We start from the raw sequence: 24964 nt of genomic DNA, 5'->3' as shown, positions 1-24964 counted from the left end.
TGGGTGTGTCAGAGGCAATGAGATTGGCACAGGATAGAGCAGGGTTTAGGGCTGTTGTACATAGGGATGCTATGAGTCGCAAACGACTCGACGGCACATAACAATAACAACTTTCATTTCTGATAACCATTAAAGAATATTTCTTTCTGAATGCAAACCTTTCTTTAACTTTGTATAATAGTGGGTTCATTCAGTCCTCCCATTTTCACTTGAGCTCAGTCTAAGCAGACAACAGCTTTGTTACTTTGCTCTTGTCAAGATCACCAATGACCACGCCACTAAAGTCAGTGTGATTTTATGCAGTTTTCTGGCCTATAGGTGCTAATTATATATTTCCACTCCAAACCGATTTCCTTCTTCCTCATATAAACAAGCTTAGTTGTCATCTTTAATTAAATGTCTGATGCTTCATAATTTACCTTAAAAAATGTCTCATCTTTAGTTGTCCTAATTTTGTTTGAGGATGGCTTTTTCTTTCCAACTATGTAGTCTAAAATCTTGAGGGCAATTTTTGACATCTTCCTTTCATACTCCTTCTTTACTTTGTCAGGAAGTCTTTTTAATGCTATCTTCTAAGTGTATCTCGAGTGCAACTTTGTTTTATTACTTTTATTGCTATCCTACTGATTTTAGCCATCATTTGCCTTACTTTAGTAACCTCCTGTGCTTTTTGCCCTCCTTTGTCAGCACTTTATCCATTTTCAACACATGAATCCAGGCATGCTACTTCTTCAGTGGCATGTAGAAGAAAAGTGAAAGCCTTTACATTAGCAGAAATGACTCAACACATTTTGTGTTTCTACCATTACTCTGACCTATCTCTATTAGTATTCTCTTGGCTTCACATTGTAGTGTTTGTTGTTTTTTAAGTGTTCTGTACTGCCAGTTTTCAATGTCTGAAATAGTTTCTTTCCTCACAACATTCACAACTTTGATCACATGTGACAGTGTCCAAGTGATATTCATTGTTACCCAAACCCATATTTTTTTTGTCTTCTTCACTAATTTATATGGCGGTGCTGTGAACCAACCGTCTAGCAGATTTGTAGAGGCAGGGGAGGAGATTGCCCATCCTTCTACTGCAGAGCATCTGGTAGCTTTGAACTTTGTGTCTTTAGAATTGTAATGTGGCTTCTTATCATTAGGCCACCCGAGCTTTTATATGTAGTTACTGAAATTATTATCTTCAAATATCATACCTTTTTAAAGTGCTAAAGCAAGAATATCAGTTTAAAGACTAAGGTGTACCTGATCAGAGCCATGCTATTTTCAGTTGTTTCTTTATGCATCTGAAAGTTGGACAATGAATAAGGAAAACTGAAGAATTCATGCCTTTGATTTGTGTTGGAGAAGAGTATTAACTATTCTGTGGACTGCCAAAAAACCAGATCTCTCTGGGGAGACATGCAACCAGTGTGCTGCTTAGAGGCATGGAAACTTTGTCTCACATATGTTGAGCATGTTATCAGGAGTAGCCAGTCCTTTGAAAAGTGCTGGGAAAGAAAGAGGATCATTGAAAGAGAAGGTGGTAGAAGAGGTGGATTGACACAGTAAATGTAACAGTGGACTTGAACAGGCACTCTACTAATTAGTAAGCCAGAGGTAGAGAGTAAGATAGATACTGAGACACATGGAATTGTCTTAGAAACTAGGAAGTAAGAACTAAAGAACTTCCCTTCAGAGCCAAGAAACAAATAAAACTTTTCCTTAGACTGACACTCTGAATTCAGACTTCTAGACTCTGAACCTGTGAGAAAATAAATTTATATTTGTTAAAAATCATCCTCTCGTTTAAGTTTTGTTTTGGCAGCACTAAGATACATGTGTAACACTAGAGACCTCATCCTAGTTATTTTATTTTTTAGACTGTAGATCCTCTGTCAAGTAATTGGGGTAAAATGTTCCATGATGTTTTCTAAGTGTAATGTTCAGGGAAAATCTAGACTGCCTATATGTACAACAGGATGAGTTTCATTAATATGAAGAAATTAATGAGTCTCAACTATGTTCTTACCTAATTGTATTTCTTGATGAGTTAAAATTTCATATTATCATATTCAGATTTATTCTAATTTGTAACATATATGGAAGGAACGAGGTTATTTTAATTTAGTAGATCTTCTGTATTACCCTGTTTAGGTAATTGTAAAAAATAAAGTGAAAAGATAATGGAAAATTTGCCAGTTTTGTGTACAGAGAAAAAAAATTATGTATAAACATTGTTCAGTTCTTTTCTTTATTTTCTCTTTTTCAGACGGTCTTAAAATCGCTACACTTGCCAAAAAACAACAGTCTTTATGTCCTTACACCAGACTTGCCACCACCTTCGTCATCTGGTCATGCTAGGTAAGGTGTTCACTTTTTGTGGAAATTGGGAGGTTTGATTGTTGAATCAAACCAAAATCCTCTGGAAATTTTAACTTACAAACAGATGTTATGTATATATTGAGTTTCAAACTATTTGGTTTTAATATTTTTATTTTAGTGGTCAAAGCTTTTTTCTGAAGTAAATAATAAATATGTGAAAAACAATCAGTAAATAAATGTCTAGAGTTAAAAAGAAATGGAAAAGAACTAGAGTTGAAAAGAAGAAAAAATTTCAATGAAACTCTTAACTTTCTCATGGCTATAGGAGGCATATACCTATAAGGGAAATTCCATGATCTGGAGCAGACAGCCTGAAAAATGGTGTAATTTTTTTATGACAAATTCTATTTGGAATTGGAAATTACATTAATTTTTCAGGTTTTACAATTAAATTTACTATCCTTCAATGAAGCAAACTGATATGTTATGAATGATTATATTAATGATAAAGAAGTAATTATTATGAATAATCTTTCATAGTAAATTGTTCTAGAACTATGTATTTCAAGTTGTCTGCATATTATCACAGATCTCTGGGTAGTGTAAATAGTTCATAATCAACCACTAACCTAAAGAAATGTTAAGAAATGGAACCTTCCAGTGGGGCCAAGAAAAAAAATAGCCCAACAGTTTGCTTTTGAAATGATTTCTGCCAAGAAAACTGTGGAACAGTTCTGCTCTCTAACACACGGGGTCCTCATGAGTTAGAATTGACTAAACAGCAGAAGTTTTGGTTTTGAGACTTTCATAATTTTTATATACTTTGATTTCTTTATGGAGCTTCTGGTGATGTAGTATGCTGGGAGTTGTGCTGATAATTCAGAGGTGTCACTTTTCTAAAGGATCAAATCCAACAGCAACTTTCAGGGAGATAAATGGGCAGTTTCCTCAGCAACCCACTGACGGGTCAGCTTATGAGTTGATTCCAGCTGCATCAAAGTGTGCTTTGAGGGCTTTTAAAGAAAAATTTTAAATACAATTTAATAACTTTTTAGGAAGTGTTATAACTACCTGTATAATCTCATTACCTGTCAGATAGTTTTCTTAGTAAACAAATAGAGGAAAAAAGAAAATTAAATTTAGCTTTACAAAACTAGAAATTACTCTCTCAGAAATTAATAATGTTGCGTTTAATCTTCCCTGTTCAGATTAAGGTAGTGGAATTTACATAATATTATAAAACAGCCAAACAACAGTTGTAGTCTTCATGCTTAACTTAATGTTTATAGAAATCTCAGATGAGATTTAAAGTCAGACAAAAAATTATGGGTCTGGTGTTGTATCTAGTCAAGTAGAACATTATTTTGTAGATTGGTTAGCAAAATATAATCCCAGTCATCCAATATATAATCCCCATAATTAATAGCAGGCAAGAGAAATCAGGGATTAAAAGCTATTACTTTCTAGTATGATGATTAAATGAATTTATCAAAATGTTGTTGTGGGCTTGTTGTTGTTGTTATGTGCCGTCGAGTCACTTGCGACTCATAGCGACCCTATGTACAATGCCCTAAACTCTGCTCTGTCCTGTGCCAATCACACCGTCTCCGACTCACCCATCCCCATCCCAATTACCTCAACCACTGAATCAATCCACCTCATAGAGCGCCTTCCCCTCCTGCGCTGTCCCTCCACCCTACCAAGCATGATGTCCCTCTCCAAGGACCTGTCCCTCCTTGCAAGATGTCCAAAGTATGTCATACGGAGCCTTAGAATCCTTGCCTCCAAGGAGCAGCCCGGTTTGACCCTTTCCAGGATGAATCTGTTTGTTTTCCTAGCAGTCCATGGTACCCCCAGTACTCTTCTCCAGCACCACAGCTCAAAGGCATCAATTCTCCTTCTATCCTCCTTAGTCATTGTCCAACTCTCTGATGCATAACAAGTGATAGCAAAGACCATGGCCTGTATCAGGCGCACTTTAGGCTCCAAAGAGACACCATTGCTCTTCAGTATTTTGGAGAGGTCCCTAACAGCAGACTTTCCCATGGCAATACGTCTTTTAATTTCCTGGCTGCTGGTGCCGAGAGTGTTGACTGTGGAGCCAAGCAAACTGAAGCTGTGAATAATCTCAGTCTCTTCATCATCCATCCTGATGCTGCCAGTTGGCCCAGTGGTGAGAATCTTTGTCTTCTTGACATTGATCCTCAATCCATATTGGAGGCTGCAGTCCTTGGCCCTCTGCAGCAAGTGCTTCAGGTCCTCCTCAGTTTCTAGTGAAAATATTTTCCACTGACATGTGATTGACTTTGTTTGATACCAGTCTTCCAGTTTTATAAGTAGTGACAAAATAATGATGCTGAAATGTAGTGTTTCTTGGAGAACAGGTATTTTTGATAGCAGTAAAGTTGTCAGCTCTGGTTGACATTATAAATTTTTACCAAGTTAGTTACCTTGATGCTATTTTATGTGCTGAAACAATATTCAAAGCCAAACAAAAGGCATAAAACACAGAGTATTTGGATGGTAGAGGGAGAGCATGTACTGATAGGAAAGTCATAGATTAATGCACATTTTATTAGAATTTAGCCAAAAAAGTTATCGAATCTGTGTTGAAAACTATCTCAAAAGTATATTTGATGCATTGAATGAACACTAATGACCAAGACCAGATGAATTGTAGGAGGACATCAAAGACATCACACTGGAAGATAGGCAAAAATCATTTAAAAGACAGGAAAGAAAAGAACAAAATGGATGTCAGAAGATAATCTGAAACTTGCACTTTAGTGTATACAGATTAAAGCAATAGGCAGAAACGCTGAAATAAGAGAGCTCAACAGAAGATTGCAAAGTAATCTCGAGAAGACAAAAAGCATTATACTGAAGCATATCAAAGAGCTTCCGTTAGAACAACAAAACAGAAGAACACTCAGCATTTCTCAAGTTGAAAGGAGGGAAGAATAAATTCAAGCCTCAGGTTTTATTACTGAAAGATTTTATGGGCATAATATTGAATCATGCACGATTCATTATTATGTTTTATTGACTACTTAAGGGCATTCAACTGTTGATCATAACAAATTATGGATAACATAATAATGAGAATTCCAGAAGACTTAATTGTGCTCATGCAAAAGCTGCACATAGACCGAGCAGTCATTCAAACAGAACAGTGCGTTATTGCATGATTTAAAATCAAGAATAGTGTGCACCAGGGTTGTATCTTTCTCCATAACTACTCAGTCTTAACTCAGAATGCTAGAGTTAGTGAAGCTGAATATAGCATTACTGTTGAAAGAAGATTTTTAAGCAAACTGCTTTATAAAGATAATAACGTTGCTTGTAGAAAGTGACAAAAACTTGAAGTGCTTACTAAAGAAGACCAAAGAGAACTCCCCTCACTGTGGATTATATCTCAATATGAAGAAAACAAAAATCCTAACAGCTGGACCAATAAGCACATCATGATAGAGAAAAATTGAAGTTGTCAATGATTTTGCTTTACTGGGATTCAAAATCAACACCCTTGTAGCAGCAGTTGAGAAATCAAATGATGTGTTATATTGGGGAAATCTTCTGACAAAGGCCTCTCTAGAGGTCTGAAGAATGTCTGTGTAAAGAGTTTCCTGTGCACCTGAAAGTTGGACAATATAAAAAGAAGATCAAAGAAGAATTGATGTATTTGTATGGTAATGTGGGCAAAGAGTATGGCGAGCTGTCAAAGGAACAAATAAATTTGTCTTGGGGGAAGTGTGATGAAGCCTCATCTCTTATACTTTGGGCATGTTGTCAAGAGGTTCCAGTCCTTAGAAAAAGATATCATGCTGGGAAAAGTAGTAGTTATGTGCCGACGGTTCGCTTGCGACTCATAGTGACCTTATGTATAAGAGCCCTAATCCTGCTCTATCCTGTGCCAACCTTACTGTCTCCGACACGCCTACTCCTGCCACCCCCATCTCTGAATCAGTCCATCTCATCAAGGATCTTTCTCTCCTACACTGTCCTGCTACTCTTCCAAATATGATGTCCTTCTCCAAGGACTGGTCCCTCCTTGCAACATGTGCAGCGTATGTCAGATGAAGCTTTAGAATCCTTGACTCCAAGGAGCAGCCCACCTTCACCCTCTCCAGGACAAACCTGTTTGTTCTCCTAGCAGTCCATGGTATATTCAACACTGTTCTCCAGCACCATAGCTCAAAGGCATCAATTCTCTTTCTGTCTTCCCTCATCACTGTCCAGCTCTTTGATGCATAGCAAACAGTTGCGAAGACTCCAGCCTAGATTAGGTGCACCTTAGTCTCCAGCCTGACATTGTTGTTCTTCAGTACTCTTGAGAGGTCCCTGACAGCTGACTTTCCCAGTGTAATTTGTCTGTTGATTTCCTATGGAGCAGGTAAACTAAAACTGTTGCTGTTATGTGCCGTCAAGTTGCTTGCAACTCATAATGACCCTATGTACAACAGCCCTAAACCCTGCTCTATCCTATGCCAATCGCACTGCCTCTGACTCACCCATCCCGATGACCCCAGTCACTGAATCAATCCACCTCATAGAGAGTCTTCCCCTCTTGTACCATCCCTCCACCCTCCCAAGCATGATGTCCCTCTCTAAGGGCCTGTCCCTCCTTACAACATGTTCAGAGTATGTCAGACGAAGCCTCAGAATCCTTGCCTCCAAGGAGCAGCCTGGTTTAACCCTCCCCATGATGAATGAGTTTGTTTTCATGGTACATTCAATACTCTTCTCCAGCACCACTCCTCAAAGGCATCAATTCTCCTTCTGTCCTCCTTGGTTATTGTCCACCTCTCTGATGCATAACAAGTGATTGCAAAGACCATGGCCTGTATCAGATGCACCTTAGTCTCCAGAGTGACACCATTGCTCTTCAGTACTTTGGAGAGGTCCCTAACAGCAGATTTTCCTATCACAATACGTCTTTTAATTTCCTGTCTACTGGTGCCAAGACTGTTGACTGTGGAGCCAAGCAGACTGAAGTTGTTAATAATCTCAATCTCTTCACCATCCATCCTGATACTACCAATTGGTCCTGTGGTGAAAATCTTTTGTCTTCTTGGTATTGAGCCTCAATCCATCCTGAAGGCTATAGTCGTTGACCCTCTGCAGCAAGCGTTTCAGGTCCTTCTCAGTTTCAGCAAGCAGGGCTGTGTCATCTGCATAATGCAGATTGTTGATAAATCTTCGACCAATCCAGACACCACACTTCTCCTCATAGAGCCCAGCCTCTCGGATAATCTGTTTTGCATACAAATTGAAAAGGTTGGAGATAGGCCACATCCCTGCCTTACACCTTTCCCAGTTTTGAACCATGCAGTGTTTCCTTGCTCTGTTCTGATGACTGCCTCTTGGTCCAAGTATAGGTTTCACATTAGCATGCTGAAGTGTTCTGGAATACTCATTCTTCTCAGAGTCAGCCACAGTTTGTTAGGATCCACTCAGTCAATCACCTTTGCATAATCAATGATACCCAGATAGACATTCTTCTAGTATTCCCTGCTTTCAGCTAAGATCCATCTAACATCAGCTACAGTATCCCTAGTACCTTGACAATCTCAGTCTCTTCACCATCCATACTTGGGGAAAGTAGAGGGTCAGCAAAAGAGAAGATACTATCTATGAGATGGATTGGAACAAGGGCTGCAATAGTGGGCTTGAACTTGACAGATAACTGTCTTGAGGAGGGCACAGGATAGGACAAGTTTTGGATCTGTTGTATTGAGGGACACTATGAGGCATAGTTGATCCAGTGGCATCTAATAACAACAACTAAAGGTTTATTGTATTTTGCCTAATAACTCTTTCTGTAAACTAGAGTTGGACAATGACTAGGGAGGACAGAAGGAGAGTGGATGCTTTTGAGCTGTGGTGCTGGAGAAGAATACTGAATGTACCATGGACTGCCAGGAAAACAAACAGATTCATCTTGGAGAGGATTAAACCAAGCTACTCCTTGGAGGCAAGGATTCTGGGGCTTCGTCTGACATACTTTGGACATGTTGCCAGGAGGGATGGGTCCTTGGAGAGGGACATCATGCTTGGGAGGGTGGAGGGACGGCGCAGGAGGGGAAGACCCTCTATGAGCTTGATTGACTGGGTGACTGGGGTAATCGGGATGGGTGTGTCGGAGGTAGTGCGGTTGGCGCAGGATAGAACAGGGTTTAGGGCTGTTGTGCATAGGGTTGCTATGAGTCGCAAACGACTCGACGGCACATAACAACAACAACAACAACAGAGGCTACTTTGAGATGTAGGTCTCAAAATTTTTATTTCAAGGGAGAAAATGAAAAACAGAAAACAATGTAAAGTCTCTGCAGAATCTTGTAAGTCAGTAAGATACATTCTTGTGACGTTATTCCCTACTCATAGCAGCCCTATATGGGGCATAGAGAACTTTGTGTAACATTTGTGTAACACCATCCTTTTTTTCATCTTCAGTTTTAGATTTAAATAAATAAGTAAATTTTTAAAAATATTTTTTGTTTAATAATTGATGCTATTGTTTTGTTTTTTTGTAAGGTGAGTTCAGGCATGTTGGGAGATGGAAGGTAGCTGGAGAGAATAAACTGCCTTTTAACTGAAGTGTTGCAGAGCTCCAACAATCCAGTGAATTGATAGGTGGAAGTTGTTTTTGTGTTTTAATTAATGTGTGCAGACAACATTGGAATTATAGTCACTTATAAAGAATATTTAACTATAACCAAGTCAAGAGAATACTATGATTATAATACGTCTTGTTTTTTTTTTATAATACATTTTTTTAATGAGAAGACATCATGGTATAATGGGATGGGAGAATCCTGAATCCCTATCTCAACTTATATTTAAAATGGAAAGGATTGTTGCCAGAGTGCCAGAATGTTTTAAAAAATTCATAATTGGCATATGTGGAAAAAACAAACAGTAAAACACATGAAATGAAGTTATTTTTCTGATAAATTCTAAAATATCTTGAGTGGCACAGTAATTAAACAGTCAGCTGTTAACCTAAAAGTCTGTGCTTCGACCTGGCTTGAAGAGAGAGATGTGGCAGTTTCTTTTGTAAAGATTTACAACCTTGGATACCCTGTGTTGTACAGTGTTGTACTTTGTTGTTCAGGGTCACTATGAGTTGAAATTACCTTCGGGCATTGGTTTTGAGTTTTTGTTTTAAATAAGAATCAGTTAATAGCAGGTTTCAGGCAAATCTGACTTGATTTTTCTTACAGCTCTACAAAAACACAGGCAAGTTTTGATAGTCATTTTTTTTATAGAGAATGAACGTGAAGAGTATAATATGGATATTGTTTACATTCCACAGTTAAGTACTACTTTTTGTGAGGTTTGAACAACTAACAACAGCAAAAGCGCTATAACTACTAGCTTCTTTAAAGAAATATACAAAGCTTTATGACAAGATTAGTCTTTTGGAGGCTCTTCTTTAAAACGTGAATTTTTAAAATTTTATTATTCTGTAATCTAAAATATTTTACATACTTTATTTCACTTATTGTAATTTTCAGAGATGGTCATGAACTTTCTGTGTATGAATTTATTCTTAGTTATAGTAGATTCATAATTTTCAACAGTATCTTGCTTGCATGTTACATTATTCAATGATTTCCACACTCTGTCGGGTCACCTTTTTTGGAATGGGCCAGGTGGTTTTCCTACAGATTTCTAGGCACAACTTGGTGAGTGCATCCAGGGTAGTATCTGTTTGTTGTCCAGGGTGATGTGTGTCTGTTGAAATATATTACTTGGTATGCCACCAATTCCTGGGGCCTTGTTTTTTTATTGCCAGTTCCTTCAGAGCGGCTTGACTTCCTCCTTCATCACCACAGGCTCTTCTTGATTATATATTGTTTCATGAAATTTTTCTGCCAGCCATTTCTTTTTGGTACAGTGACTCTGTATAATCCTTCCATCATCTTTTAGTGCTTCTTGGATGATTTCAAATAATTCTTTTTTTTAAATTTTTATTGTATTATTTTTATGTGTACCGTCAAATCAGATCTGACTGGTACAGGAGGAGATTGCACCCTCCTTCTTCAGCAGAGCATCTGGTGAATTTGAACCGTGTACCTCTGGGATTGCAAAAGGATCATTTCAAATAATTCTTAAAGTATCCTTAAGTATTTTAACGTGAGGCTTGAATTTGTTCTTCAATTCCTTCAGATTAATAAATGCTGAGCACGTTCAGCCCTTTTGACTTTCTGACTCAAGCTCGTTGTACATTTCTTTATAATACTTTACTTTGTCTTCCTGCACAGCCCTTTGAAATCTACTGTTCAGCTCCTTAATGTTTTGATTTCTTCCCTTTTCTTTGGCTTCTCAGCATTCTAGTATAATATTCAGAATCTCATCTCATATCTTTCTTGGTCTTTTCAATGACCTTTTTCATTCTTCCTGGATGATATTTTTAATATCCTTCCACAGCTCGTGTGATCTTTGCTTCCTAATGTTCAGTGCCTCAAACCTGTTCCTTAGATAATTTTGAAATTCAGATGGTATAGACATACGGTCAAATTTTGATTCCTGTGGATTTGTTTTAACCTTCTTTTAGGTTTAGTTTGATTTTACGTATGAGTAGTTGGTGGTCTGTTCCACAATCAGAATCTGGCTTAGTTTTCACAGCTGGTATTGAGCTGTCAGGGATCTCTCGAAAGTATTGAAGAGCAATGATGTCAGTTTAGAGACTGAGGTATGCCTGATTCAGGCCCAGGTCTTTCAGTTACTTGCTGTGCATCAGAAGGCTGGGCAATGACTACGGATGATAAAAGAAGAATTGATGCTTTTGAGTTATGGTGCTGGAGAAGAGGATTGAATATACCATGAACTGCTAGAAGAACAAACAGGTTGATCTTGGAGAGTGTGAATCCAGGGAGCTCCTTGGAGGCAAAGACTCTGAGCTCCATCTGATATACTTTGGGCAAGGAGGGACTGGTCCTTGGAGAGGGACATCGTGCTTGGAATGGCAGAAGTACAGCACAAGGGAGGAAGACCCTGGATGATAGGGATTGACTCAGTGACAGAGTAATAGGGGTAAGTGTGTCAGAGACAATGAAGTTGGCTCAAGGTAGAGCAGGGTTTAAAGCTGTTGTACATAGAGTCACTATGAGTCAGAAGCTACTCAATGGCACATACCAACATCGTAGTAGATTTGTTAGTTAGTAAAATGTAAATATAAAGTAAAATATTCTTAAATTTCTTAATTAACAGTTTTATTTCGTCGTTTGGTGAGTGTCTATTCTCCTAGAGAACTCTATTCCAAACCATGTTCTATTGGAAAGAAAGGTCAAGGGAAACAGAATGTGAAATGAATGGATGATCAGACATTGTGTATATTGTAATTGGTGTTGTGAAACAGAATGTGTAGGAATCACTGGAGGAACCAATCCACTTCCAATGTGCTTTGTAAGCTTGTCACTCAAATCCCAAATTTTAAAAAATAAATAGTAACCAGATTTTACTGCCACTAGAGGGTGCCTGATAGTTGAGTCATATTTTCTATTTACAGTTCCTTTTTAGGGGGAAAAAATAGAGATAGGACCTAAAGCTAAGAACGGCAAAATTGTGTTATGAGCCCCTGTTATATTTTGTTTAATTTTAAAAGTAGATTATATTTTTTCGTAGGATAGATTTAAACTTTTCTGAGAATTTAAGAATAGTTTCTATTCATTGTTTTTATAAGAGATGAAATGTATTAAAAATACTCTTAAATTTTTTATTATTCAATGTTAGTATTACTGAAATATACACTTAAGAGCATATATCAATTCCATATTTTCTGCACATATAATTCAATGATATTGACAATTTTTATTTTTTAGATATGCAAGCTTTTCTCACCTTTGAATTTTTCATTTCCATTAGCATAAACTCCCTGCTTGATAATTTTCATATCTGATTTTTTGAATTTATTTTGTCAGTTTGATCCTGTGTGGTGGTGGTGCTATCAAAGCGACTATAGCTTATAGTGACTCTATGAACAACAGATCTGAACCTTGTCCTGTCTTGTACCATCTTTATGATCTGTGTCATACTTAAATTGTGGTAGTTATTGTGCCAATCCATCTTTTTGAAGATCTTCTTTTATTTCTCTTACCCTTCTTCTTACCCTTCAGGATTGATTCCTCCTGAGAACATGCTTAAAACAAGTGAGACAAAATTTTACCATCCTTGCCCCTAAGAAGCCACTCTGGTTGTACTTCCTTCAAGACATATTGGTTTGGGTATTTTTTTACAATCTTTGGTATATTCAATATTCCAACCCACCATCATAATTCAGACAAGATCTGGTGTATTCAGAGTGGTGTGGCCATAAACACATCAGCATTATTCAAAGACATTGATTTTTTTTGGTAGTTATCTTTATTTATAGGAAGCAATTGTAAGTACTATGCCTTGAATCAGGTGCACTGTACCCTTTAGCACTTTAGAGAGGTCCTTGACAGCAGCAGTTCCAGTGCAGCACAGTGAGTGTTATGATTTCTTGATTGTTCCTACTAAGGGTATTGATTGTGGATCCTTGTAAAATGAAATCCGTGACAACTTCAGTTGTTTTCTCTATCATGATGTTGCCTTTCAGTCCACTTGTGAAGATTTTTTACTTGATACTGAGATGTAATCAACCCATTTTGAAGATTGCTGTCTGATTTTCGACAGTAAGTGCTTCAAGTCAGTCTTCTTCACTTTCTACAAACAAGGTTGTGTCATCTTTATAAAGTAGGTTATTGATGAGTTTTCTTTAAATCTTGATGCCATATTCTCCTTCATATACTACAATTGTCTGAATTATTTGCTTAGCATATAGACTTAATAAGCATGGAAAAAGGTTATAACCCTAAGGGACACCTTTCTGATTTTAAACCATGGAGTGTTCCCTTGTTTCTTAGAATATGTATAACTTTCATTTGAGCACAAATAAGTTCAGGGTGGTGTGGTGTTCTAAGATTCTTATTCTTCTCAGTGTTAGCTATAATTAGTATGATCCACAATATCAAATGCTTTCGCATAAGTTCAAGTAAGTATCTTTCTGGTATTCTCTTTTGAGGCAAGATCCATCCAGTATCAGCAGTGATATCCATCGTACTTCTGAATCCAACTTGAATTTCTGTGAGTTTTCTGTTCATAAATGGTTCAAGTTCTTTTAATCTTCAGCAAGATTTTACTTACCTGTAATATTAATAATATTGTTCAATAATTTTTACAGTCTGTTGGACCACATTTTTTAAAAAAATGGAAACAAATAAGAATCTCTTCCAGTCAGTTGGCCCAGTAGCTGTCTTCCATATTTCTTGGCAGAGAGTGGTGAGCACTTTTAGTGTTATATCTATTTCCTGAAACATCTCAGTTGGTATTCCATCTATTCCTGAGACTTTATTTTTTTGCCTATTCTGTGCAACTTAGACTTCTGTCTTAACCAAATGTTTCTTCTTGATGATATGTCTCTTCTTGAAATAATTCATTTTTTGACATGTCTTTTGATATAATTACTGTGTATTTCCTCCATCTTGTTTCAGTACTTCCTGCATCATTTAAGATTTTACTTATAGAATTTTTCAGTTTTGCAACTTAAGGCTTGAATTTGTTTTTTAAGTTATTTCAGTTGAAGAAATGCTGTGCCACTAACTCTTCATTGTTTCCAACATTTGCCTTCTGGTCACCAATAATTGTTATTGCATTTTGATTGCATGTTGGATCAATTTTAGACTGCCAAAGTTGATAGAAACCCTCAGTTTCTTCATCTTTGGCTTTCATGGTTGATGTATGTATTTGAATAATAATTGTCTAAATAGGACCTCCTTTTATGTATATAAATAATATCCTGGCACTCACAGCCTTGTCCTTGAGAACAGATCTTTAAATGCCTTTTTTGATGAGAATGCCCCTTTATTCCTATTTGGTTTGTAATTTCTGGCGTAGTAGATCGTTGTTTGTCTGACTCAAAATGGCTAATACTTGTTCATCTCAGCTCACTAATACTTTGAATATCAACCCTTATGCTTTCCATTTCATTTTTTGCAACTTCCAATTTTCCTAAATTCATACTTCCATGTTCCAGTTATTAATAGATGTTTTGCAGCTGTTTCTTCTTCTTTTCTGTCTTGCCACATAAGGAAATAAAGGTCTTTGTTTGCATAAAAACATATGTCCATCTGTTTCATTATGGGGAACTCTACTTCAACAAGACAGCTCTTACTTTCTTACATTTTGAATGTATTCTAACCTTAGTGACATACCTTCCAGAACTTTATCCAACTGAGTTTTCCTGTTATCCAAATCTGTTTCCTTGTTGATTACTAATTCTGCTTAGTCTGGAAGTGCCTCTGAAATCTGTCCACCATGGCTGGTCCTAATGTTTGAAAGACTCATGGCATAGCTTCCAGTATCACAGCAACATGCAAGCCACTCCAGTATGTCAAATTGACAGGTGGTGATCTGTCATAGTGAATTCAACTGAAGGGATATCTGGTATCATGCAGAAGAGAGATTAGATCTTTGGAGAAGAGAACTTAAAACTATTTCAGAAAGATACTGAATTAAAAACATTCTCTACTCCTGGGATATGGTTTTTATCTTCGTTAGTCGTTCCTTTGATTTTACCATTAAAATATGGAGTGATGGAAGGAAGTCTGGCTTTATATTCAGACTGTTCAGATTTGTTTGCAGCGTACGATACTTTTGTTTCCTCAGGTAACAGTTTTATTCCATAAATCTTAATTTTTCTAACGTTTCATATATGACTGTCCTCTGATACCAGCCAGATCCTGAGCTCTGGAATACAAGAGCTTTCTCTTTTTTTTTTTTTTCTCTATATTTTATTAATTTTCATAAACATTTACAGAGATTTTGGGTTTCCATTCATTCATTGTTGCACCATTCTCTCTACCCTCCTCCCAGTTTGTTCTTGTCCAAATGCCACAGTGCTTGTCAAAGCCAGTTCTGATCAATCTTCTTTGTCAGTGTGTCCTTTGCCATTCCCTATCACTCCTCCCTGAGAGAGACTTCACCCTGAGTCATAAGGAAAAGGGGATGGCGTATTCTCTTAGCTACTTCCTGCTGAAAAGGGACGCTGTGGGTTTCAGGGTGAAGATCTTCTCTCACTACTCTAAAGGGCCCCTTTGGCAGTAGGAAACACATAGACTATTATGGAGATTGATTTTGGAATTTAGATGCACTCTTATTGATTGTGCTTGGCCGTACATGTTCATATCCTTGAAGATGTATCATGGGGGTGTTGCAACCTAGAAGACACAAATTTGACTAACAAGTTATAAGTACATGAGTCCAAAAATTATGGAAAAGTAAAAGAAAAGATTCTTTCATTGTTTTACAAACCCTCCCCCAGGTCCCCTCCACCATGTAGCCCTCGCTCTAGTCTCCTGTGATGACAGAAATACCTAGTTATATATCTCTTTTAAACAGTTTTCTCCCTCCTCTGTTTCAGTGCAGTATACATTATTGAACCCCTCTTACTCAGTCTCTCCCCAACCCCAAGGACAGTCCCATTCTACAACAGTGGCATCATGTAATATTTGTCCTTTTGTGACTGGGATATTTCACTCAGCATAATGTTCTCCAGAGTCAACCATTTTGAATAATATTGCATGAGTTCCTGGAATACAAGAGCTTTCTTACTAAACATGTTTCTTAACTCGTAAACCTCATAAAAATATTCTTTATGTAAGTAGCCCTTAATAAATATTTTCCAGTGAACTAGAAATCTCATAACTAATTGAGAATATGACTTTTGATATACACTTCTGAATTGTCTACATTGAATATTTTGCTATTTCCAAACATATAAAAATGTTTTCAGATTAATGAAGTCTTTTTATTATGTTATAAATGTTGCTCATTGGTAGGAAACTCAAACTTACTGCTGTTTGAGTCAGAAATGACTCCGAGCTGCTCTTGCATTGATTTTCTGACATAAATTGCTCAGAAGGAGCTTGCCCATATTTCTTCCTTAGAGAATTGGTGAATGCAAAACTAGTGTAGCACCACCTTGGAGTCAATACTGCAGCTTCCTTTGACTAGAAAATCAGAGCTTCCTTGAGGATCTTTTAAAATTCTCCCTCTCCCCTCGCCTCCCCCTCCCTCTCCCTCTGTCAGAACTAATGCATTGCTGACACTGTAAGAGATTTTCAGAGACTACAGATCTCATGAGAGCAGATTGCTCATCTTTCTTGTGAAGCAGCTGATGCCTTTCAGTTGGCAGCACAACTCCTTACCCACCAGGCCACCAGCCAACAACTTGGTTTTAACTCACGAAAATCCCATGCATGGCAGAACATAACACTTTCTACTCCCACACTGTCCTCACAGTCATTGCTCTGTTTGAGCCTGTTGTGGCTACTACGTTAGTCCATATTGTTAAAGATCTTCTCTTTTTGATTGTTCCTGTACTTTATCAGTTCCTTCTCCAGGATCTCCAAATTCAATTCACCTCATTCCCATGGAGTTGGAACTGACTTATAGGTGACCCTCCAGTAGATTTTCAGAGGTTATAATGGCACGGGAGGAGATTGCCTGTCTTTCTCCTATGGATAAGCTGGTGAATTTGAACCACCTGCTTTTAAGTCAGCAGCGCCACTCTTTACCCACTAGACCACCAGAGTGTGTAAGGCAGAGTCTTGCCATCTTTGTTTCTAAGGAGCATTCTGACTGTATTTCCTCTGAAGAGAATTTTACTCATTCTTCTGTCCATGGTATATATATTTCTATCTCTATCTCTACCTCTATCTCTATCTCTATACTTCTTCACATAAATAACTCTTTAGTCTTTCTTACTCATGTCCTAGCTTTTCTGTGCATATGGAAGAGTTGAAAAGAATTGGGTGAAAAAAACACCTCCATCCGTAAAATGAAGGCTTTCAGACACTTTTAAACAGGTCTCTTTGCAACAGATTTTCCCAGTACAATGTATGTGTTGTTTGATTTCTTGTTGCCTTTATAGCTACTGATTGTGAATCCTAGAACAATGGAATCCTTGAAACAACTTCAGTTTATCATGATGCTGCTTATTGGTTTAATTGTGAGAATTTCTATTTTTCTGATGTTGTTGTATAATCCATACTGATGAAAATAAAATAATTTCTTTTCATCAGTAACTGCCTGAAGTCTTTGCTTTTATCAAGCCGAATTATGTCATATGCGTATCTCAGGTTGTCAAGTTTTTCCGAACCTGATAACACATTGCTCTCATATAGTCCAGAATTTTTGTTGTCTGCTCAGCATGCAGATTGAGTAAGTAGAGCTATACCATCCCTGATGCACATTTTTCCTTATTTTAAAGTAGTTATTCATTGCCATCGAGTCAGAGCCAACTAGTTGGCCCCCTAGTGGATTTTACAGTGCTGTAAATTACATGAGAATAAATTGCTCTTCTTCTTGTGTAGAACCGTGGGTAGATTCAAACTGCCAGAGACTCCATTTTTTGGATTAGCAGCATAACATCCTACAGACTTCACCATCATAGCTTCCTATTCTACCATGCAGTGTTCTCTTACTCTCTTTGAATAACGACCTCTTTATGTATAGGTTCAACATAAGTAAAATTATGTTCTGGAATTCCCATTCTTCACAATGTTAAGTGTAATTTGTTCTATCCTGTTGAATACTTTTGCATAGTCAGTAATACACAGGAACACATCTTTCTGAAATTCCCTGACTTTAGTCAAGATCTTTCTGACATCAGCAGTAATATCTTCATTCCACATTGTCTTCAGAATCTGACTTAGAAATGTTTAGTGCTCTGGAGGTGTCCTTAACAGCATATTTTCCCAATGTAACCTGTCTTAATTTTTTGACTGCTTATATCAGTGATGTTGATTGTGGATTCAAGTAAGTTGAAATCATTGACAATTTCAACCTTTTCTCTGTCTATCATGATATTGGCTGTTGGACCAGTGGTGAAGATTTTTTTTTTTCTTGATGTTGAGATTTAATCCATACTGAAGTCAGTAGTCTTTTGATCTTCTGCAGTGTTTTAAGTCCACCTCACTTTTAGCAAGTAAGAGTGTGTTATCTGCATATTGCAGATTATTGTTGAGTCTTTCTCCTATCCTTATGCCACATTTTTCTTCACAAAGTCCGTATATGCTCAGCATACAGATTGAATAGATATGGAAAAAAGATTAGATTAAGAAAAAATATTTCCTAATAAGGAGTCAAATTGTCTCCTTTTAAATGGACAAATAAACTTGTCCCCAGTTAAAGCATTGTTGAATATCACAAAACGTAAAATTAGAATGATATACCAAACCCATTTTTATACTGTCTATTACTAAATAAATCCATCAGGGACTGCTGAGATTATCTTTCTACTTTGTAAAGAACTTTTTACTTGGAGATAGAACTGCAAGTATTTATAATAATTAATTTAATGGACAGTCATGAAGTTGGTCACTAATTCATTAAACAGATGAAATATATCTTTAAAAAATTACATAGATATTTATTTCCCCACTCTATATTTTGTCTCTCAGCAGTTTCTTATGATCCACACAGTCAAACGCCTTTCCATAGTCAATGAAACACAGATATACATTCCTCTGGTATTCCCTGCTTTCAGCTAAAATCCTTCTAACATTAGCTGCAATATCCCTAGTACCACAACCCCTTCTAAACCCAGCCTGGACTTCTGGTAGTTCTCTGCTGATGTGTTGTTTCAGTCGTTTTTGGATAATCTTCAGAAGAATCTTGCTTGCATGTGAAATCAATGATACTGTTCTACAGTTTCCACACTCTGTTGGGTCACCCTTCTTTGGGATGGGAACAAATATAGATCTCTTCCAGTCAGTTGGCCAAGTGGTTGTTGTCCAGATTTCTTGGCACAAGTTGGTGAGCACATCCAGGGCAGCATCTGTTAGCTGAAATATGTCAATTGGTATACCATCTATTCCTTGGGCCTTATTTTTTGCTATTTCTTTCAAAGCAGCTTGAACTTCTTCCTTCATCACCATAGACTCTTGCTCATATGTTATTTCATTAAGTTCTTCTGTATCTGCCAATTCTTTTCTATACAGTGACTCAGTATATTCTTTCCATCTTATTTTAATATTTCCTGGATCATTTAATATTCTACCTAAAGCATCCTTGATTATAGCAACTCGAGGTTTGAATTTGTTCTTCAGTTCCTTGAGCTTAAGAAATGCTGAACGAGTTCAGCCCTTTTGATTTTCTGACTCCAACTCCTTACACATTTCATTGTAATATTTTACTTTGTCATCCCATGCTGCCTTTTGAAATCTTCCATTCAGCTCTTTAGTATCTTGAATTCTTCGTTCTGCTTTGGCTTCTCTGTGCTCCAGTGCAATTTTCTGAGTCTCTTCTGACATCCATTTTGTTCTTATCTTCCTCTTCCATTTTTGCTTCTCACCACTGGGCCAATTGGCAGCATAAGGATGGATGGTGAAGAGAGTGAGATTGTTCACAGCTTTAGTTTGCTTGGCTCCACTTTCAACACTCTCAGCACCAGTAGCAGGAGATGAAAAGACATATTGCAATCAGAAAGTCTGCTCTTAGGGACCTCTCCAAAGTACTGAAGACCAATGGTGTCTCTCTGGAGACTAAGGTGCATCTGATACAGGCTGTGGCCTTTGCTATCACTTGTTATGCATCAGAGAGTTGGGCAGTGACTTAGGAGGATAGAAGTAGGATTGATGCCTTTGAGCTGTGGTGCTGGAGAAGAGTATTGAGGGTACCATGAACTTATAGGAAAACAAACAGATTCATCCTGGAAAGTGTCAAACCGGGTGGCTCCTTGGAGGCAAGGATTCTGAGGCTCCGTCTAACATACTTTGGACATGTTGTGAGGAGAGACCGGTCCTTAGAGAGGGACATCATGCTTGGAAGGGTGGAGGAACAGCACAGGAGGGGAAGGCGCTCTATGAGGTGAATTGATTTAGTGACTGGGGTAATTGGGATGGGAGTTGGTGCGATTGGCACAGGACAGAGCAGAGTTTAGGGCTGTTGTACATAGGGTCGCTATTAGTCGCAAGCGACTCGATGGCACATAACAACAACAAAAACATATTTTGTCTATATGGATAGAATTATGTTTTGACAGTTTTATTCTGAACGACTTGAGGGATCACTGTATATCACTATCACAGCTAATTACCACATTTTGATGAATCAGATATACTTCGGTTAATTTTTTGCTGAATCCAATATATCACTGTATTGATAAATAGTAATTATAGACATAAGGGCATCTGATCTTTGAAATGATCATGAAAAATGTTACTAAGAATTATGCGAAACCAAATGTTTGTTTATCTAGCATATTTAATTGTTAGCAAAGAAAGCAATTAAAAGAAGCTGCAGTGTAATAGGCCACCCTTTGTTAAATGTGGTTTAAAGATTGTTACAGAACTTGTGGTGATGATAACATGGTGTCTTGGAGGATGTTAACAACTGTAGCAGAGTGTTAATTAAGAATGATGTAATCTGTTGCTCAGAATTATTAGTATCATGTGTTCATTTAACTGGACAGGAGCAAAAACCTAGTTTCAGTTTTGAGCTCCCAGGTTGTATTCCTAATGGAAAGATTAACATTTTATTTTTTTTTATGCTGTTCCTGTGACAATTTTAAAATCCTGAATGAAATACAGTCAAATGTAAACATGGAGACCCTAGCTCATTTACATATGTACCAGATTTTCAAACTGATTGCTGTTTGAACCTAATCTGTCATTGCTAGCTGTATTAGCTACAACAAACATTACATTTACATATTGATTTCTTATTTTGTTTTAATGTAAATAATCCATAATTATAGTAAATTTGGTCTTTTGTTGACAAGAGCTCATGTGACTGTAAGTTTAGAATGGAATTTAAATTGCCATATGTCATGCCTTTTAATTTGAGATCATGATGCATTTGAAAAGATAAAAACATTGTAAATTATAAAACATTCTCCAAAAAAAGAGTAAAGAAAGAAAATAGAGAATTTTAGAAAGATAAAAAATGATTAAATATTAATGAAAAGCCTGGTTGCACATTCCAAATATATGTATTTTTTATACTAAAAAGGACAATAATTTTAAATAAATTTACATTTTACTTTCAATGTCAGGTTATATTTGGGAAATAAAATCTAATGAAAATGAATACTTCAAACATATTTTATATTTATATTTCTTAAAATATTTAGTGAAAGGAAAGAAATAGTATATGTACACATCAGAAATGAAACAGGAGACTTTCGGTCTTTATATTGGCATTATTATTGTTTTACCTAGCATTACTACATCTGCAGCATTGATGATTTCTCTACCATGTTTTTCAGTGGGCATATATAATATTGTTATGTAGCAGTGACAACAAATCTATGTTTTACTTACATTGACTAAAAGTATGTATGCTTTTTAAATTATAAAATACAGGGCCCTTTTTAAAAAAAACACACACAACAAAAACAGGGCTCATTTAATGGACATTGTGGTGGCTGTCACGTTACAGATAAAGGATTAGTATTTTAATGGATAATTGAATAATAATAATGGATAGCTGAAAAATTGTAATTTGTATATAGTAATTGCTATATTTTTGTCATCCACTACAACATCACACCTCTATTGTATAATGTTTTCATGTAATATTTTAATTAATGGGATTTCAGTATGAATATAGAGGTATCTAACTGCCTGGCAAACTGACTTAGAAGAGATCCGTATTTATTCCCATTCCAAAAAAGGTGATCTGACAGAGTGAAAATAATCAAACAATATCACAAATATCATACACAAGCAATATGCTTAAGAATATACAAAGACAAGTGGAACAGTACATCAGAGAACTTCCAGATGTTCAAGTAGAGTTTAGAAGTGGCTGTGGCGTGATGGATAATTATAGCCAATGTTAAATGAATCTTATCTGAAAGCAAAGAATACTAGAGGAATGTCTATCTGTATTTAATTGACTATGCAAAGGTATTTGACTGTGTGGATTACAATAAATTATGGTTAACCTTGAGAACAATTGGAATCCCAGAACACTTAATAGTGCTTGTGTAAAACCTGTGTTTGAACCAGGAAGCAGTCACCAGAACAGAGCAAAGAAAAACGGCATGGTTCAAATTCAGGAAAGGTGTAAAAGAAAGGGATGCATCCTCTTTCCATCCATACCTTTTGAATCTTTATGTAGAACAGATCATTTGGGTGGCTGAACTTTATGAGAAGGAATGTGGCTTTAGGATTGGAGGACAACTCATCAACAACCTGTGTTATGCAAATGACCCAACCTTGTTTGTGGAAACTGAGGAGGATCTGAAACATTTGCTGCAGAAGGGTCAAGGATTGCAGCCTTCAATATGGATTGAAGCTCAATATCAAGAAACAAAGATTCTCTCCACTGGGCCATCTTGCAGCACCATGATAGATGGAGAAGAGATTGAAATTGCTAACAATTTCAGTTTCTTGGTTCTACAGTCAACACTCTTGGAAACACTCAGGAAATCAAAAGATTAATTGCACTGGGAAAATTTGCTGTCAGGGACCTCTCCAGGGTACTGAAGAGAAATGATGTCAGATTAGAGACCAAGGTGCATCTGATCCAGGCTGTGGTCTTCATAATTACATACTATGCATCAGATTGCTGGACAGTGACTAAGAATGATAGAAGAATTGATGTTTTTGAATTATGGTACTGGAAAAGAGTACTGAACATACCATCGAGTGACAAGGGAACAAATAGGTCTGTCCTGAAGAGGGTGAAATCAAGCTGCTCCTTGGAGGCAAAGATTTTGAAGAGCCATCTCTCTTACATTGGGCATGCTGCCAGGAAGGACCAGTCCTTGGAGAAGAACATCATGGTTGGGAGGGTGGAGGGGGACAGTGCAGGAGTATAAGACCGTGGAAGAGATGAGTTGACTCAGTGACTGTTAGGTGTGTCAGAGAAAATGAGATTGGCTCAAGATAGGACAGGGGTCAGAGCTATTGTACATAGGGCTGCTATGAGTCATAGGTGACTTGATAGTACATAAAAATAACAGCAATGAGCTGTCAGCCATTTAGAAGTCTATACTGAACTATTGGTAGCTATTGAGTGCTGTGAACAGAGGTCTGAAAGCCTCCAAATTCAAATCTGAGTTTTGTTCTTTCATAGTGTAGTTGTTTTCTTTTGGTGGAGTTGTACTTTCTGTGGTCCTTTCAGTACTTTGAACTGTTAATGCATTAATACTGTATTCTTTATATAAGGAATTGCTGAAGAGGAAGTGTTTAAAATTATTATTACTCTTCATACAAGACATCCTGTCAATTTGTGATACTTTGTGAAATGAACTTGTTGCTCTTTGGCAGAAGTAGCCTTTCCTTCCTTTGTCAGTAGTTAATGACAGATACATAGCTACATGAAGTGAGTGAAGCAAGTGAGTAATGAACTCTGGTGCTACCCAGAAGGTCAGAGTTTCAGGTCCACCCACAAATATCCTGTTAAAAAGACATACAGTCTGACTCGAACTTAAAAAAAAACACAACCAAAAACAAAACCATTGAAACCATGTAGAGCACAACTTTGCTGTGATGTACAATAGATTGGAATGGACTGTATTTATGATGTACAATTAATTGGAATGGACTATATTTATCTGGTCTGTTTTAGTGTCTGGGCTACATGGTGATTGATTATTTCAGAACTTTCCTGCAGCTTTATGTTAACACTGAAAAGTCACTGCAGCTTCTATTTTAAAATAATCTTATTCATTCTCCATTAAAATACTCTCTGAATATGAAATAACTCAATGAAGACATTGATGAACACTATACTTAAGTTTTTTAAGTGTTGGAATTGCTTTTACCTATGGAAGCTAATATTTTATATATTTACATATTCCATCTGTTGTCGTTGTTTGTTGTTATGTGCCATTGAGTCATTTGCGACTCATAGCGACCCATTTACAAGAGCTCTAAATGCTTTTCTCTATCCTGTGCCAACCTAGCCTTCTCAAACGCACTTATTCCCACCGATCCAGTCGCAGAATCGATCCATCTCATTGAAGGTCTTCCTCTCCTTTGCTGCTCCTCCACTCTGCCAAACATGATGTCCCTCTCCAAGGACCAGTCCCTCCTTGCCACATGCCCAAAGTATGTCAGACGAAGCTTCAGAATCCTGACTTAAAGGAGCATTCCTGCTTCACCTTCTCCAGGACAAACCTGTTTGTTCTCCTAGCAGTCCATGGTATATTCAACACTCTTCTCCAGCACCACATCTCAAAGGCATCTATTCTCTTTCTATCATCCCTAGTCACTGTCCAACTCTCTGATGCATAGCAGGTAATTGTGAAGACTATAGCTCGATCAAGCGCACCTTAGTCTCCAACCTGACATTGTTGCTCTTCAGTACTCTCGAGAGGGCCCTCACAGCTGACTTTCCCAGTGCAATTCGTCTCTTGATTTCCTGGATGTTGTTACCAAGAGTGTTGATTGTGAAGCCAAGCAAACTAAAACTGTTAACTATATGAATCTCTTCACTATCCGTACTGATGCTGTCAGTTTGCCCAGTGATGAGAATATTTGTTTTGATGTTGAGCTTCAGTCCATATAGGAGGCTACAGTCCTGGACCTTCTGCAGCAAGCGCTTCAGGTCCTCCTCAGTTTCAGCAAGCAGGGTTGTGTCATCTGCATAACACAGGTTGTTGATGACTCTTCCA

At 37.2% G+C, this 24964-nt stretch overlaps 1 protein-coding gene across 1 annotated transcript in view; it reads left to right on the top strand.

The window, feature by feature from the left end:
* Nucleotides 1-24964, top strand: part of FAF1 (Fas (TNFRSF6) associated factor 1) — a 548275-nt gene that overhangs the window by 158383 nt on the left and 364928 nt on the right. The window contains exon 6 of the mRNA XM_006879662.1: nt 2255-2346. Coding sequence (XP_006879724.1) covers nt 2255-2346 — 92 coding nt within the window. The remainder of the gene's footprint in view (nt 1-2254; nt 2347-24964) is intronic.

This window comes from Elephantulus edwardii, unplaced genomic scaffold (genome assembly GCF_000299155.1).
Source record: "Elephantulus edwardii isolate Elephantulus edwardi_28Jun2011 unplaced genomic scaffold, EleEdw1.0 scaffold00005, whole genome shotgun sequence".
Classification (NCBI taxonomy): Eukaryota; Metazoa; Chordata; class Mammalia; order Macroscelidea; family Macroscelididae; genus Elephantulus; species Elephantulus edwardii.
This window is presented reverse-complemented; position numbering and strand designations above follow the sequence as displayed.